We start from the raw sequence: 16546 nt of genomic DNA, 5'->3' as shown, positions 1-16546 counted from the left end.
CCAGCAGCTAGCATCGTTAATTGATCATGACCTTCGATTTAATCAATTCACAACTTAATCTCAACCGATCATAACACATACAGCTTATTAACCAGAATTAACTAAAATACCATCAGGATGATAAAATTAGTACAGGTATTTCTACTCTATACATAATTAACAGTAGTTTTTTTAAAAAAAATACTCAAATATTATGCATAGTTTAGCACACTAAAAATATTTTCCCCGTAAGTTTCATCTATATATATATCTTGAGTATATATATTATATGCAATGATCTAGATGTGAAATGGAACATTATATAGTACTGTCCATTTAATTTTTGTCCTTTTTTTATATTCTCTTCGATGCAATTATTATCATTAATTAAACAATTTAGAAAACTTAATTAGGGTTACAAAAATGATGGCCATATATAGAAATTATTACCCTTTGTGCTTCCTTTTGCATAAATAGTATTGCAAGGAAAATAATCATAGTTTTGTTGAATTAAAGAAAAGGGATAAATCTTTATATTATAAATAAAAAAAGGGGTGTTTTGGAAGGCTTATCTAATAAAAAGCTATGGATTTTTGTCAACATATGATGCATCGATATTTGATTTAATTTCACCACTCCCTTGAAAGATTTCTTGTAACTTTGGTTTTTCATGAAACTTCACACTATAACTAACTAGTTGCACAAGCATGGCCTGCTACTATAATATTATATGAAATCCTGAGAGGCAAAGGCACTTGCCATCCTAGCTAACTATGTATATAAACACACAACACCAACCTTTCTCCCACATATCTTATTCTAAAATTCCAAAACAAAGAAATCAAAGCTTCTTTTTTTTCCAAATACATTCCAATTATATTCCCCCACTACATCTTGTCTAAAATTTGCTAGCTCCTTGCTTTAGCCTTAATTAGTGCTTTAGAATTTTCCTTTCAAAAGACTATCATCATGGGGCTAAGAGACATTGGAGCAACACTCCCTCCTGGTTTTAGGTTCTATCCTAGTGATGAAGAGCTCGTTTGCCATTACCTCTACAAAAAGATCACAAATGAACAAGTCTTGAAGGGTACTTTGGTGGAAGTTGACTTGCATACTTGTGAGCCATGGCAACTTCCTGGTATGTATCTAATACAGGTCTCCTTTTAATCACTAATTTATTTCCACCTGTTTCTTCTTAGGTTTTCCTGCTTCTAATCTCGCCCCACCTTTCATTTCCAATTTGAAGAGGATACTTTGCTTAATCGATCGTGTAATAACTCATCAATGATATTAATCATGCATTGTTTAATTAATCGATGATAAAATTAAAAAAACCAGGATTTCTGTGCTCGGTTCAGCACAGCCGAAGACATACAGAAAATGAAAAAAAGACTTGAGTTTCGGTATTACAAGGAAGACGAACAGACACACATGTTTGGTGTAGTCTCTGTTTAAATTTTAAAAACGATAATACACACACATGCATAGTGAGAAGTGGGGGAGGCTCTTAGCTATGAAATTCGAATGATAATTAATGCCAAACAAACTTCTTAATTAATATAAATTCACCATTTAGTGCGTAGTTGAATTGATGGCCAAAGATAAGATAAGATAAAAATAGGTGGCCAAATAATATTCTATGGTATTGTATTTTAATTTTTTTACCCTTTTTTAATATATTTTCAATTAATTCTTTTGGTAAGTGGTAGGCAACGACAAGGATAAAGGTCATAGAAATATAATGGCTACAAGAATCCTAGCAAGTCCCAAGTTAAATTCGTTCAGTCTTATCAATGTCTTCTCATGATGAGCAGGCAAATTATTTATGCATATTAAACATGGTAATTAAATTAACTTCTCACAAGTTGGGATTCATCGTTCAATATTTTTTCTCTTTTATATATTTTCTAGTTTTTACTACTCATATTTTCCTTAACTTACATGCATGTGTTCATGTCTGATCACTAAGCATTTGAATCCAGACTTTCTTAATTCAGAAGCAAATTCAAGAAAGACTGACTTCCCATTGCTTTAAGGTCTCTTTTATAGTCTTTAATTTGGTAAGTTGTAAGCAACGACAAGGAAAAAAAGGTCACAGAAACGTATAATAAGGGCTACAAGAATCACCTGGCAACTTAATTTCAGATTAAATTCTTTCAGTCCCATCAATTCCTTTTTTCTGAGCAGGCAAAATATTTATGCATATTAAACATTAGGAACTAGCTCTTCACAAGTTATTACCAAAAAAACAAAAGTATTCACAACTTGGGATTCATTGCTATACTTTTGTCTTCTATATATTTTCCGGTTATACTACTCATTAACTTGTATAAATGTGTGCTCGTGTGACCTTTCTTAATTTAGAAGCAAATCCAAGAAAGCCTGACTTGATCATATGGCTACTGTAAGAACTTAGGTCATATATATCACTTATTTTTGGGGATATGCTTTATCCTCCTCAGTGTTTTCCTTTACGGCTAAAAACACTGTAGGCAAGTACGTGTTACATGGGCGTGTCCATGCAATTGGTTAGCTAGTCCTGTTCATTTTATTTTTTTTATTCTGGACATGGGGGCAATTTGTATGGTCATGTGAAGCTTCGATGTCCTATGTCCCCTGCTATCTTCCTAAGAATTTAGTGCACTTCCTATATATCTGACCTAAGTGTTATAACTGGTTCGTTCACACACAGACGCATATTGGTTCATGATGTGCTTGTCTGAAGCTGCACATGGGATCAGATAAAATTATCATCTTCTTTTAATGTTCCTGCCGTCTCCTTCTTCTGCCTTTTCTTTTTCTTTTTCTTTTTCTTATAAGAGGATAATTCGATCCTCTCCTACCGTCACCGTTTTTATTTCAAAAAATAAAAATAAATCTCCAATCATTGATTATTAGTACAAACCACACATGATACAAGTTAGTTACAAGAACATTTGAACAAACACATGTACGGGTATGTGTGGCCTGTCCATTTTCTTGTTAGTACTTCCCTAATGGAAATATATATGATTTTCCATTTTCCCTATTAATTTTAATTACCTGTGATGATAATTTTTAGAGAATATATAAAGTTTTTATTTAGATTTCTACAAAAATGCTTTGTACGTAGCCATATCTAACTTGTAAAAATATCATATAAAAAGAGAAGTCTTTCCCCATATATATATATATATATATATATATATATATATATATATATAAGGATATTAAAATTTTGTTATAATGCAAAAACTTAAATGATTTTGGCTTTTATTGCCTTACGGTGCAAGGGACCTGTTATTGTTTATCCGGGAGGGTTCAGGAGTCAAACTAGAAGCCAATGCTTGCTTGCCTACTATTTATCCTACCGAAATTAGTAATTTCCATTGATTTTTCCAAAAGCAACCAAGTGAAATGGGATCAATAATGAAGACCAGTTGTTCCCTTCCCCTTAATTTTCAAGGCATGATGATGATTTCAGCAGAGTATCTTCCAAGAAAGCATTGAAGAGTTTCATTTTTCACATATTTATTTCTGCATGCATGCTCTTAGAAATTATTTCTTCCCAGTTGAATTATATTTGATGCTAAATACTCAGTAATTAGGCTTCTTTGTTTGTTTTTTCCCCAACCATGCATGGCCTCCCAACCTTTGCCAGCTCGTTAATGAATATTCATAAGAAATTATTATTTCACATAATTCATATAAAAGGCAACATGCATAAACCCGACAACTTTATAGTTATGTTTAATTATTTCATTTCATGCTAGTTTTTCTTCTTCTTTTTTAAAAATAAATAAATTAGGCACACATACGTAATTGAATGCTAGCTTTAGATGTAACTATCAACCATATATATGCACACACTTCTGTCTCCAATAATAAGTGAATAGTATTAAAGTAATCACATGATTAATTTCATGTACAAGATGTAGCAAGTGAATAAACCCCAACCATACACACACACACACACACACACACAAGAGCGGAGACGTAATTTCATGTACATGAAAGCATTATTTTATTTTATCCGTAGTTACAGCTTGCTAATTGAACTTACCCAATTACATATATTTGTGGGATTTAGAGGTGGCTAAGCTCAACGCAACTGAGTGGTATTTCTTCAGTTTCCGGGATCGAAAGTACGCCACCGGATTCAGAACCAATCGTGCTACAACAACTGGATACTGGAAGGCTACAGGGAAGGATCGTACCGTTTTGGACCCTACTACTCGTGAAGTTGTAGGGATGAGAAAGACATTGGTTTTCTATAGGAACAGAGCTCCCAATGGAATCAAAACTGGTTGGATCATGCATGAGTTTCGTCTTGAGACCCCACATATGCACCCTAAGGTACTGTGCTTTCTGCTTCACGATTTGACACCTTGCTAACACTTTCAAACAAGCTTGACAAATATTTGACATAGGTGACATCGATCAACTCCTTTATGCTTACTAATTAAAGTTACTTTTTTGAGATCACAGGAGGACTGGGTGTTGTGCAGAGTATTCCACAAATGCAAAGCAGAAGATTACAACGCAAAATTCAGCCCACAGCTCATGTTCGAGACCACAACTAGTAGTGGCACTGTAAACTTAGCAGCATCACCTTTAAGTACTGATCATCAAACTTTGCCTTGTGGGTACCAGCAAATGACATCATTATCATCAAACCCACCCCATCAAAACCAAGACCAAAGCTCTTTGCTAAACCTTCTTCAGCTATCTCAGGACAGGAACGCCAACCCCAATATTAGCACCGACATCAGCTCCAAAGCGGTTGATGATTATGCCTTCTTGTGGGATGACATGAACTTGGAAGAAACTAGCTTGGGAGATGGGGTGCTGGCTTCAAACCTGGAAGACATGAGATTTGAGATTGATCATAACAGCATGGTCTTCATATGAAAATATTACTATTATTTATATAAATCTACTTAAGGATGTCAACCATTTGTTGATTAATGATGTACGTATTTGTTGTGTTTGGATTATTTGAGGGACAACTCAATGTTTGATTGGATCAGACGTTAGCTAGGCAGATTGTGCAAGTATACCGTTAGGGTTTATTTATTTTTTGCATACAGTATATCTTTGGCATCTTGTACAAATTATAGTATATGTTAATAATATTCTTTAATTGGTAGCATCGGGCCAGATTAATTTTTCTTAAGGCCAGTTTTTAGCTGTCTTTGGCTTACATTTCCTTGTGCGTGTGCTTGGTAAATCTTTCTTTTTCTTCCTTTTTAATCAAAGAAAGAATTGCTTCTTCCGACAGATATGCACTAGTTTATAAAGTGCCGGTTGAATTAAAAAAAAAAAATTACGCTTAAATCAGCTCATCGAATCAACTTTAAAACTTTTTAACTGATTCCATTACAACATAGACATTATATAACTATATATTAAAAAAAGTTAAAGAATAAAATTGTGAAAAAAGATGAAACTGAAATGAAAAAAAAAAGAGGGGCTCAATTGAAACTAATGATTCCCGAGGTTTTTTTTAGCATTGAAGTAATAAGCAAAATTCGGGACGGTTGCTTGACACACTTAAAATTAAGATCCAATATGCCACAGGGTGTGTCCAAAAGTTTAAGACCCCGTTAAAAAATATTTTTTTTTGAAAAATAAATTTCGGGAAAGTGAATTCCAGGAAAGTGAATTATTTTCTGATGTTTGGTAGTGTAATGAAAAATAAGTTGGAAAACACTTTCCAGTGTTTGGTTATGTCATGGAAAATGAGCTGGAAAATAACTTACTAATATTTTATTTTTCTATTATTAAAATAATGAGAAACAAATATTACAAATTAAAAAGTTGAATGAGAATGAAATTGAAAAAAAATATTTCATAAATTATCTCAAATAAAATAAATAATAATCAAAATAATAGAGATCAAATCTAAAAAAAAAAAAAAAGATGAAGAAATTAAAAAAATAATAATTAACATTTCATAAATTATTTCAAATAAAATAAGTAACAATCAAAAGAATAAGGATCAAATTTGATAGATAAAAAGTTTCAATAAAAAAATGATAAGGGAAAAGCAAATAATAATTATAAAAATAAGGACCAAAGTTAATATAAAAATTAAATTTTAAGAGATGAAATTGAAAAATAAATATTCAAAACAAATATATATAGCAATTAAAAGTTTGAGGACCAAATTTGATATAATCAGCAAATAATATGACATTTCTAAATTTTTCACAACTTCCGGAAAGTGTTTTCCGTCCAAATTTTCCAGGAAAACACTTTTCTGGAAACCAAGCCAAATTTTCCTTTGATTGGAAAGTGTTTTCCGTTGATCAACTTTCCTAAGGGCAAACAAACACAGAAAAGTTTGGAAAGAGATTTCCCGGAAACAACTTTCCGGAAAACAAACATGGCCTAAGTGCAGTGCTAAAACTTTATTACGAGGTTAAAGAATAACTTCGAGTCAAGAAGTTTGGATTTTTCTTTTAAATAAGACCTAAGAATATGGTTTTGTATCACTTCCATTCAATTCAAAATAAACCTTCCTCAACATGATCATGGGTAAATCTACCAAATAAATTTCTTTCCTACAAGTCTAGGGATGCCGGTAGGCTGCATTCAAAACACATCTACCAAATAAATACCTCGTTAAGTGTATCTAATTTATATTACGTTTTTGAATATGAGTACTCACTTTCGCTCTAGTTCTTTCTCTTAAATTAAAAGAAGCTAAAACCTAGCTAAACATTTAAAAAAATTGTTTGCAAGAAAATTGTTTGCAAGAACAACATTGTAATGATAATTTTATTTTTCTATTCAATAAATTTAATACTAGCTATTAAAAATATCAAAGTCTTTTCACATGACTCATTTATTATTATTAAATTAATCAAGGACAAATAAGCTTTTTTTCATCTCAATTACACAATGAAACGACTAAAATATCATTCAAAGGCAAAAATATTAAAACAAACCTCAAAAGGCATTTTTGTATATGCAAAATTGTTTTTTCGTTATTATAATGTAAACTAAGGGGATATTTGATATTTGATCAAATATAAAAATAATAAATAATTAAAAAGCACAATAAAACAACCAAAATATTTTTAAATGCAAAAATTTTAAAACTAGAGTTAAGGGTTTTTTTTTTATCTTTTCACAATGATTTTTTTATTATTATTAAGTTAGCTTAAGAACAATTTGGCATTTGATTAAATTTTTAAAAAAGGCAGGTGTGTGTACGACGTCGGGACGTGCATGTGCACTTCGAGTGGTGCGTACAACGCCTCCCGGCATCCAAAAATGCCCTTTCACTATGTCGTTGGAAGCGTTATTGTATCCTTTTCCTTTTAGAGTGGTGCATGTTGGCACCAATGGTCTGGTTTGTCGCCGGTGAGGCATTTTATCCTTTTTCTTTTCTATCTCCTCTAAAAAAATTATAGTTTAATTCTCTTTGTTGTTGGTATTTGAACTTCATTTATTATTCTTTTTATTTCTAATTTTTGTTCTTTTTTTTTTGTAGAAGTTTTATTTATTTTTAATTTCATACTTCAATCTCAATTTATAAATGTTATATTTTCTAATTAGGTCCTTATTCTTTTGATTACTAATTTTTTTCTTTGGTCTTTTCGTAAAAGTTTTATTTGTTTTTAATCTCATCATTCAATCCAAATTCATAGTATTATGTTTTTCAATTTGGTCCTTAATGTTTTAATTTCTATTTTTTTTGTCCTTTTAAAAAAATTATTATTGTTTTCAATTTCATCCTTCAATCATAAATTTATTTTTATTTCTTATGTTAATTTTGATCCTTATTCTTTTGATTTTTTTAGTCTTTTTGATAAAATGATTTGTTTTTCAATTTCATCATTCAATCAAATATAAAATTTATTTGGTATTTGAAATTTGATCATCATTCTTTTAATTACTATTTTTTCGAATCTTTTTGTATAATTGAAGTTTTTTCTTCAATTTTTAAATAGGATGCTTCGAGTCTAATGACTCGGGTCATGAGTTTGAAAAGTTAACATTTATTTTTTTAAATGCCTTATAATTCTTTTCTTTTTTTTTCAAGTTATTTCAATCTCGTGATTTAGGTCACGAGTTTGGTAATATCCTGGGTTAGCTCGACCCTAATTACTAGAGTTACAGGTTTTGCATCCTAACTCGGGTCAACCAAGACTGGTTTTTTTATATCCTTTTTTTACCCCATTTTGTTCTTTCATATTTCTATTTTTTTTTCATATAATTAAATTAAAGTGAGCTTATTCGACCTAGTCGGGTCTATGATGTAAGTCACATATTTTTCTTTCTTATTTAGAACTCCTTACAACAGTTGAACATTATTTTTTGCGCAAAAGAGATAGTATGGCTCCTTGGTGAAGCGCAAGAAACAAGTCTAGTACCCACTAAAACTAGAAGTTATTAGAAAATGAAAAACAAAAATGCTTATACATAATTCAATTGTGATTAATTCAAGAATGTTTTTGACATATACATTTAGGGACTTTACATAAAAAAAATGTGTTTTAGTACACAAAGTAAAATGTATTTCTCAAAAAAAATTGAGGAACAAAAACTGCAAATTAAGGAATAATTTGTTAATCCTTTTTACTTGTAAGGACATAATAAAAATTTACGAAAACTTTCTAAGGACTAAAATGAAAATTAGTGAGCTACTACTCTATATTAGTTCGTATGAGCAAGGTGTTACATGCATAGTTGTTAGATTCAGTCTAGTCATGACTCAATCCAAGGTAGGGTTACAGGATGAGCGGGTTAACTCACAAGTCAATGAATTGACCATAATTTATTGGTATTTTTTTTTTGTCTAAAAAAGCATCATTTTGGAGAATTTAAGAAAATTAAAATGACATAATTTTGGAAGAAAAAAAACATTGATTGGATTTCATTAGGGTTTTAACTTGTCGAGTCACCCGGGTTTAAGGTGTGATTACTTAATGGATTTGAGATTGGTTTAATGGATTATGTATTGGCTAATTACCATTTAACATAGGGAAGTGAATTTCTTTTACATATAATCAATTTTAAAGACAATATGATTAAATGGTTAATGGTTTTTTTTATGGGTTCTATTCTATCAATCCAAAATTTGACATCAACAACATTAAGTTTGGACTTCAAGATTGTGTTTGAAAATAAATGGAGGTATCGTTTGTTTGCTACAAAGTATATTTTTTTAAATGATTTTCATAAAAAGTGGATTTGTGAAAAGTGGATTGTCTAAATTAAAATATTACATGGACTAATATATCAAATATATATATATATATATATATATATATATATATATATATATATATATATATATATATATATATATATATTGTAGTCCTTTGTGGAAATTGTTTTCCAATCTTTTAAACTAGAAAATATTTTTTTTCATATAAAGCTTATGTTTTTCTTTGATTGGAAAATAAATTCCATTGACCAATTTCCCACAATATATCAAAATGAAAAGGTAAGGAAAATGCTTTCCATGAAAACACTTTCCAGCATACAAACAAGGTCTTAGAGACAAAACTGCATCAACTTTAACACATGATACGAAGGACAAAAAACATACTAAATTTACCTTTATGGTTAGACACATGTAAGAATTAGAGCATGCTAACTCTAAGGTCATAATGTAATTAGATGTCAATTGTCAATTACAATACATATTAATACATATTAAAAGAAGATAGAAAAACATTGAGCATAATTGTTCACTCTATCTGTTTTAACTGTAAAGGAAAAGCATTTTTTTTTACATCCTATAATGCATTGTCTAAGTTTATATGGTTTTTCAGGAATTGTATATTTACTTGCATAAGCAATATTTTGAATTTTTTTAATGGAAAATGGAATGTTGTCTCTCTAAATAGTCTCCTCATATTTTTATCCATGGTATTGCTTATCTCCATGTCACCAAATAAACATGTCTCTAATGAAATCTTCATTTATCTAATGAAGTCTTGATGCAAAATCTCCTTGTCTTTGTATAGTTATTCCCTAAACATTCATTACGATAATTTCTCCATTGATTCTTCTATGTGATTTGCACAATCCTTACCATGACACAATTTCCATGGTCACACTCTCTACTCCACATGAAAATCTTTTTCACCTTGGGTGCTTTCTCCATTCCGCTCAAATGTAAGAAATCACTTGTGGTGACCAGAAAACCTATTAAAATTCTCCATATTTTCCTCCAAATTAATGAGTTTTTTTTAAAAAAAGGTCACGACAAGCATGCAAACAAGCAACAAGTCAAACAAAACCAAGTCACGAGTGAAAAGTGCAAACAAAACATCCTAATAGCATCTTGAAGTAATGGTTATAAAAAAATACAAGTGAAAGAAGACATTATTATTCAAGATTGTGAGTCATAGTAACAATGTGCGTTTTCTTTCCTCAACGGTCAAGTTTTTAGAACATTAAATGTTCTAATTTTTATATTGTTTTGCTTGAAAATAATCCTAAAATATACAGTGAAGATATGGCATATATATTAAAGCTCATTTCCGGAAAGAATTGGTAAAAGATAAAATGGATTCTTTAATTTCTAACAAAAAGTTTTTAATTAATTTTCCATAAGGTTGTAAGATAACAAGTTGTAAATGAGTTTATAGAAAGAAATTGAGAATTGATGGATCTATGGAAAGATTTAAAGATATGTTAGTTGCTAAGGGATTTAATCAAGAAGATGGACTAGATTTTTTTGTCACATATGCACCAGCTTTTAAAATCATTCCAATTAGATTACTACTTGCTTTACCTTCTTTTTATTAATTAGAAACTCATCAAATGTATGTTAAAATCACTTTTTAAAATGGTGATTTAGAAGAAGAAATGTATATAGATCAACCAAAAAGTTTTGTTGTGCCTGGTCAAGAAAAGAAAATTTATAAACTTGCAAAATCTCTTTATGGTTTAAAACAAGCTCTAAGACAATAGAATGAAAATTTTGATCAAGTCATGTTATTTGATGATTTTCAAACAAACATTGATGATAAATGTTTTTATACTAAAACAATAAAACATGATTACGTGGTTTTATGTTTGTATGTTGATGATATTATGATTTTTTATTGTAATATCCAAGTTATAAATATTACTAAATATTTCTTGTTTGAAAATATTGATATGAAGGATTTTGGTGTGGTTAAATTTTTTTTAGCATTAAATTATTAAAAAATTACAATTGTTTTGCTTTAACTCAATAACATTACATTGAAAAAAAAATATTAAAAGGATTTAAATATTTTGATGTGTCTCATGTATATAGTCTTTTCTATCCTTCTACTAAATTAAAAAAAAATGGTGAAAGTATTTTTTAATATAAATATTCATAAATTATTGGATCTTTATTACATCTAGTCAATTGTACTAGACTTGATATAACATATACAATTGGTAAATTAGGTAGATATACACATAATCTTAATGCTTCACTTCAGAGTGCTTTAGAAATAATTTTTAAATATCTAAAAGAAACTATTGATTACACACTTTATTATACTAGTTTTCCATATTGTAATAGATGGATTCAGTTACACTATTGGAATTTTTATTCAAAAGAAACAAAATCAACTAGCGGGTATGTTTTTATGTGGTAATGTAGTTTGTTGGAAATCTGCAAAACAAACTATAATTACTTATTCTATTATGAAAGTAAAATTGATTGCATTAGATGCTGCTAATTCAGAAGCTGAGTAACTTAAAAAAAAATTGATATACCATTTGTTTCTAAACCAATATCACCTATATCAATACATTGTGATAGCTAAACCACTAGAGCTAAGGATAAGAGTAAAGATTTTAATGGAAAAAAAAAAGACATGATCATTAGACATAATAAACACATTAGACATTTGATATCTCATGGTATTATTTCTTTGGATTTTGTTATGTCTGAAAAAAACATTACAGATTTGCTCACTAAATGTTAGACATACCAACAAGTTATTTAATCATTGAGGAAAATAGGACCGAAACCCTTAAATTAATCTCCAACATTGGATACCTGTCTTTAAATATATGGCGATCCCATGAATAAAGTTCAACAGTTAATAACAAAATTGTTGGGTGATTGAAGAGAGCATAAACATTCCATATATATTTGCGAGGTAGTTTCAGGTTCCAAATATTCCATATATATTTGCAGTAATTTCAGGTTTCATTTCTATGATAATATACTCTCTATTATGATGATTAGAAAAATTTATATCTGGATAAATCTAAATGCAAATTTTTTTTATAGGATGTTTATCACAAAACATCCTTGAATTATTCACCTAAATAAGTGTGATGCACTGTAAAATCTTGGACTACTCTTTAAAAACATACATGTTTACGTTGGTAACTTACAATTCTCTTAAAAGTAGTCAAGTTGGAATCAATATCCCAAGTAGATTTGCTAATTCTTCTTCTTTATCTGCCCTTTTTATGGTGTTCTTTTATCCTCGGGTTCATGTTTGTTGTATAGTTATTAAGCTTAATTTGGCTTGCAAATTCTTGCTATCCAATTTTTGACTTATTTTTTTTATAAAAGTTTTGAAAAATTTAAAAATAGCGAAAAACAACGAAAATCCAAAAAATATGTTTTTTCATATATTTACATCGTTTTTAGCATTTTCAGCATATGCGTCTCAAAAGAATTTAAGTTTTAAAAGATCTTTTGAACTCGTTCAAAAACTTCTTTAACATATCAAAACCACGAAGCAGCTTACCTCAGGTAGGGTGCGCTAGAAGTGCTAATATCTTTCCTAGTTACAACCAGTCTCTCACCCTAAAAAATCTAACAAAGACCAGTACACTCGAGTTTTCTAGTAACCCCTCAATGAAATACTAGGTGGCGACTTCCAAAGAAGAAGCAAACAAATGAAAATCGCCATTAACGCCGCGAGGGGACGTGTTACACAAATCAATCTAGATTTTGGTTTGGTCATGTTGTATTTTGAATTGGTTTGAAAATTGATCTGGTCAACTTGGTATATTAATTGACTCAAACAAATATAAAAATGATTCAATTAGATCAATTTTAATGACTTTTTTTAATTTTTATCTAAATGTGTTGTTTGTAAATTGATTTAAGTTAATTCGGTAAGCTCACACCCAGCATTTAAATCAGATAAAATCTTGAACCGGGCTGATTATGATTCGTCTCTCCTCAGTGGAGCATGCAAGTTTTTCTAAACATCGAGGTCAAAATATATTTTTAAAATTAAGTTATGAATTAGCGTGTACTGTGTGACAAGAAAAAATGGCATGTCATACATAAGAAAGGAAGATACTCCTAGAATGACAGGCAACTGCACATTTCGTTATGACAATTAGTCTTCGGATGAGACTTCTGACAATCTAAGTATTGGTAAAGACGTAATGGGGGACCCTCAAAACCATTTTTCTCCTCCAAAGCTGGCTTCTTTTTGGGCAGATGCATGGTGCAAGTTCATCTTCACAAGAAAAGTATATTGGATAACGATATGTATTGATTGTGATTGTCTGAAATAATGTATTAATGGTGTCCCAGGATGCCAAAAAAATGAAAGCGACTTGAAGCCAGCAGTGGCGTGCCGGTAAGCTCTTAGGCATTCTGTAGAAAACTGGATTACATGCTTTGCTTAGGCATCATAAGTGAGAAAATCATTTGATTGGATTCTAGTAAATTAACTAGCTTTTCACAGCAGAATGTTGTAGGGTCGTGGTTCAGGTGCTCGTTAGTCTAGCCTGAAAGCTTGGGTTCCCGTCTTCCCCAAGGTGTTTGCCGGAGCTAAACTTAGGGAGCTGATATCCACACACTTTCCACTTTATAACCACATTCCCACTATCCTTCGATTGCTATGAATTAACAAAAGTGTCCCTCGAAAACAAACCTCACGCCTCACTCTTTATGCTTGTCTCTGTAAAAAAGCCCCAGAAAACAATCCTCCCACCTCAGTCTCTTTGCTTTTCGCAGCTTTTCGCAGATAATCACTCAAAGCAATTTCTAAACGCATCATCCCTACAGTCAATTTAACAAGAATTTCACAAGTGAAATCTTCACCAATAGGAAAGCTATTTTAAAAAGAAAGAAATACAAAAATAAAAACTGGTCCCTAAAAAATTGCGCCTCCCCCACCACTACTTCAGACTCAGGGAGAGGACAGTTGAAATGAACCCGGCTCGAGGAAGGAGAGTATCTTGGTTGGTGGGATCACCGGTGAATGATGATATAGGTATAGGTTTCTTAGTAGGATGAGTCCAATTGGGTCATGAGGTCTCAAGGTCACGGTGGAGAAACATCATGAGCGCGAGCTATGATTAAAAAAAAAAAAAAAAAAGGAAAAAGGAAAAAAAGAGCATTATTATTGTGGTAGTGAAAGCAGAATTCTTAATAAAATGATTTAAAGCTGGTGGATTCTAACTACTGGTGATGAGCAAGAAGAGAGTCGAGGGTGAGTAAGGAGAGGGTTCTTACAGAGAGACAGTTTTATCAGTTTATAACAATAAAAAGATAGCGGGAGTGCAGATAGCAGCTCCCCTAAACTTTGGAGGTACCACTGTGCGGTGGTCGGGATGGCTGTTTATCTAATCCATGAAGTAAGCAACTTTAGTGGGTTCAAACTTCAACATTAAGGAACAGCCTAGTGTCTTAAATCGGGGCACCATATTCCCTGGCAGGACTATTGGACGCATCTCCTGTCTATCCAAAAAAAAAAGCTACCTTTGGAAAGCCAGGCCTCCAGTTTCGACAGATACGTGACTTTCCGAGGGAAGCCTCGTTATGTGTTTTCACCTATTCTTTTCGTACGAGTTTCTTGAGTATCCTGCAATGAGAGAAATCTAGCTTAACTCTCAGGAGTGGTCGCCATGGTTATGTCACCATCACACTGGCCAAGACATGGGGAATATCCAATATCACTATAGAGAACAAACACATCGAATCCATTATTTTTTGAAACAATGATGATATAAGAATACAAGAGAACCCTGGCTCATGGGTGGATTCCAGTTTTTTAATACTAAAAAGAATCACAGAATGGAGAAAAGAAAGAAAAAACCATGAACATTAGAAAAATAAAATCCCAATTTCTATCAAAGGCCAGCTGAAACTAATCCGTGCAGGGTAACAATGCCGATCAAGATATTATCATCCTTGATAACAGGCAGAAATTGTACAGGGGATGGTGGTGATTCCATCTTCTTCATGGCTTCCACCGCCATTGCATCTGGACCAATTGTTCTTGGGTTCCTGAGACAACACACACAATGCGCTGAGATACATGCAATTTTACCAAAATCTCAAGCCTCAATCCATAATTCACAAAATTAGATGAAAAGAGAGAACTAAGGAGAACACCAAATCCATTATTTTCTTTCATATTACCTGTTGCACATTTCTCCTACTGTAAGCTTAAAGATGCCTTCCCCACTAGCCTTGAGAGTGCGCCGTAGATCACCATCTGTAAATGTTCCGATCAGGTGACTATCCTCATCTATAACAAGCAGGCAGCCGCATCCTTTACTCGTTAACTCCACTAGCTGATCCATTATCAAGTCTCCTTCCTTACAGATTGGAAGCTCATTTTGCTTCTTCATCACATCCTTAACCTATAAACATAGATCTACTAATTATGATTCAATTATGGAAATCCTAATTGTAATTCTAGTTTAATTAAATACCCAAATAAAAAGGAGAGAAAAAACACAAGTAAAAGCAATCAAACATCGATTATTAATATTTTAAAGAAAAAAGAGAGACCTTGAAAATCAAGCTCTTGCCGATCCTTCCAGCAGGATGATTAGCGGCATACTCTTCCTTACTCAAATTCCTCGCTCCCATCAACGCAATCGCGACGGTATCCCCAAAAACCATCTGGATCGCTGTGGAAGTCACAGGAGCCAAATCAAATGGACACAATTCCCTCTCCAAAGGCAAATGCACATTCATATCACAAACAGCCGTGAGCGCATTGCCTTCAACGGACGTCACCGACACCAAATACGCACCTTTCGCCTTGGCACACGGAACAAGACGGAGCAACTCCTCGGTGTTCCCAGATTTGCTGAAGAGGACGAGGATATCGGAGGAGGAGAGGGCCCCGATGTCGCCATGGAGTGCGTCAACAGGGGAGAGAAAACCGGCGCGAATGCCGAGAGATATTAGGGTTTGGGAGATTTTATTGGCGACGAAGCCGGACTTGCCGACGCCGGAGAAAAAGATAGTGCCGTTACAGTTGAGAAGCGTTTGGGTGAAGGTTAAGGCTTGGGAGAGATTTAGGTTTTGGAAGAAGTAGTTGAGGTGGTTTTGTTGGGATTTGAAGAGGTTGAGAAGGGTGGTTTGGTCAATTTGCTGGAACTTGGCATCTGGCGAAGGGAGGTCTAGGAACGGTGGAAGTGAACCCATTGTTTAGTTTTGGTTCGATCTCTAGAGAGAGGGATCTATCTGGTTTTAACGGCGGTGCAGCCGCTGCTTTTGGAAATGACAGACCTGTCCCTCTCCGTGTGTGACAGATATTGTTATTGCCGTTATTGTTTTCGCGGTTAAACGGGATGATCTGGACGTCGGTGGAGCTGTGTTTGGGTGGGTATTTTCCTAGCAATAAAGGGGATTTTTTTTGTG

At 32.3% G+C, this 16546-nt stretch overlaps 2 protein-coding genes across 2 annotated transcripts; one reads left to right on the top strand and one right to left on the bottom strand.

The window, feature by feature from the left end:
• The first annotated feature begins 701 nt into the window (after positions 1-701).
• Positions 702-5110, top strand: LOC7476926 (NAC domain-containing protein 21/22). Its single transcript, XM_002307616.4, has 3 exons — positions 702-1117; positions 4049-4314; positions 4447-5110. Exons 1-3 carry the CDS (start codon positions 949-951, stop codon positions 4867-4869), a joined length of 858 nt encoding a protein of 285 aa, XP_002307652.1. The 5' UTR covers positions 702-948; the 3' UTR covers positions 4870-5110.
• Positions 5111-14849: 9739 nt separating this feature from the next.
• LOC7476925 (probable arabinose 5-phosphate isomerase) lies at positions 14850-16546 on the bottom strand. Its single transcript, XM_002306822.4, has 3 exons — positions 15686-16546; positions 15311-15534; positions 14850-15175 (listed from the first exon to the last, which is right to left on the bottom strand). The coding sequence occupies exons 1-3, from the start codon at positions 16328-16330 to the stop codon at positions 15019-15021; spliced, it is 1026 nt and encodes a 341-aa protein (XP_002306858.1). The 5' UTR covers positions 16331-16546; the 3' UTR covers positions 14850-15018.

This window comes from Populus trichocarpa, chromosome 5 (genome assembly GCF_000002775.5).
Source record: "Populus trichocarpa isolate Nisqually-1 chromosome 5, P.trichocarpa_v4.1, whole genome shotgun sequence".
NCBI lineage: Eukaryota > Viridiplantae > Streptophyta > Magnoliopsida > Malpighiales > Salicaceae > Populus > Populus trichocarpa.
The sequence above is the reverse complement of the archived record's forward strand: the minus strand, read 5'-3'. Positions and strand labels throughout refer to the sequence as shown.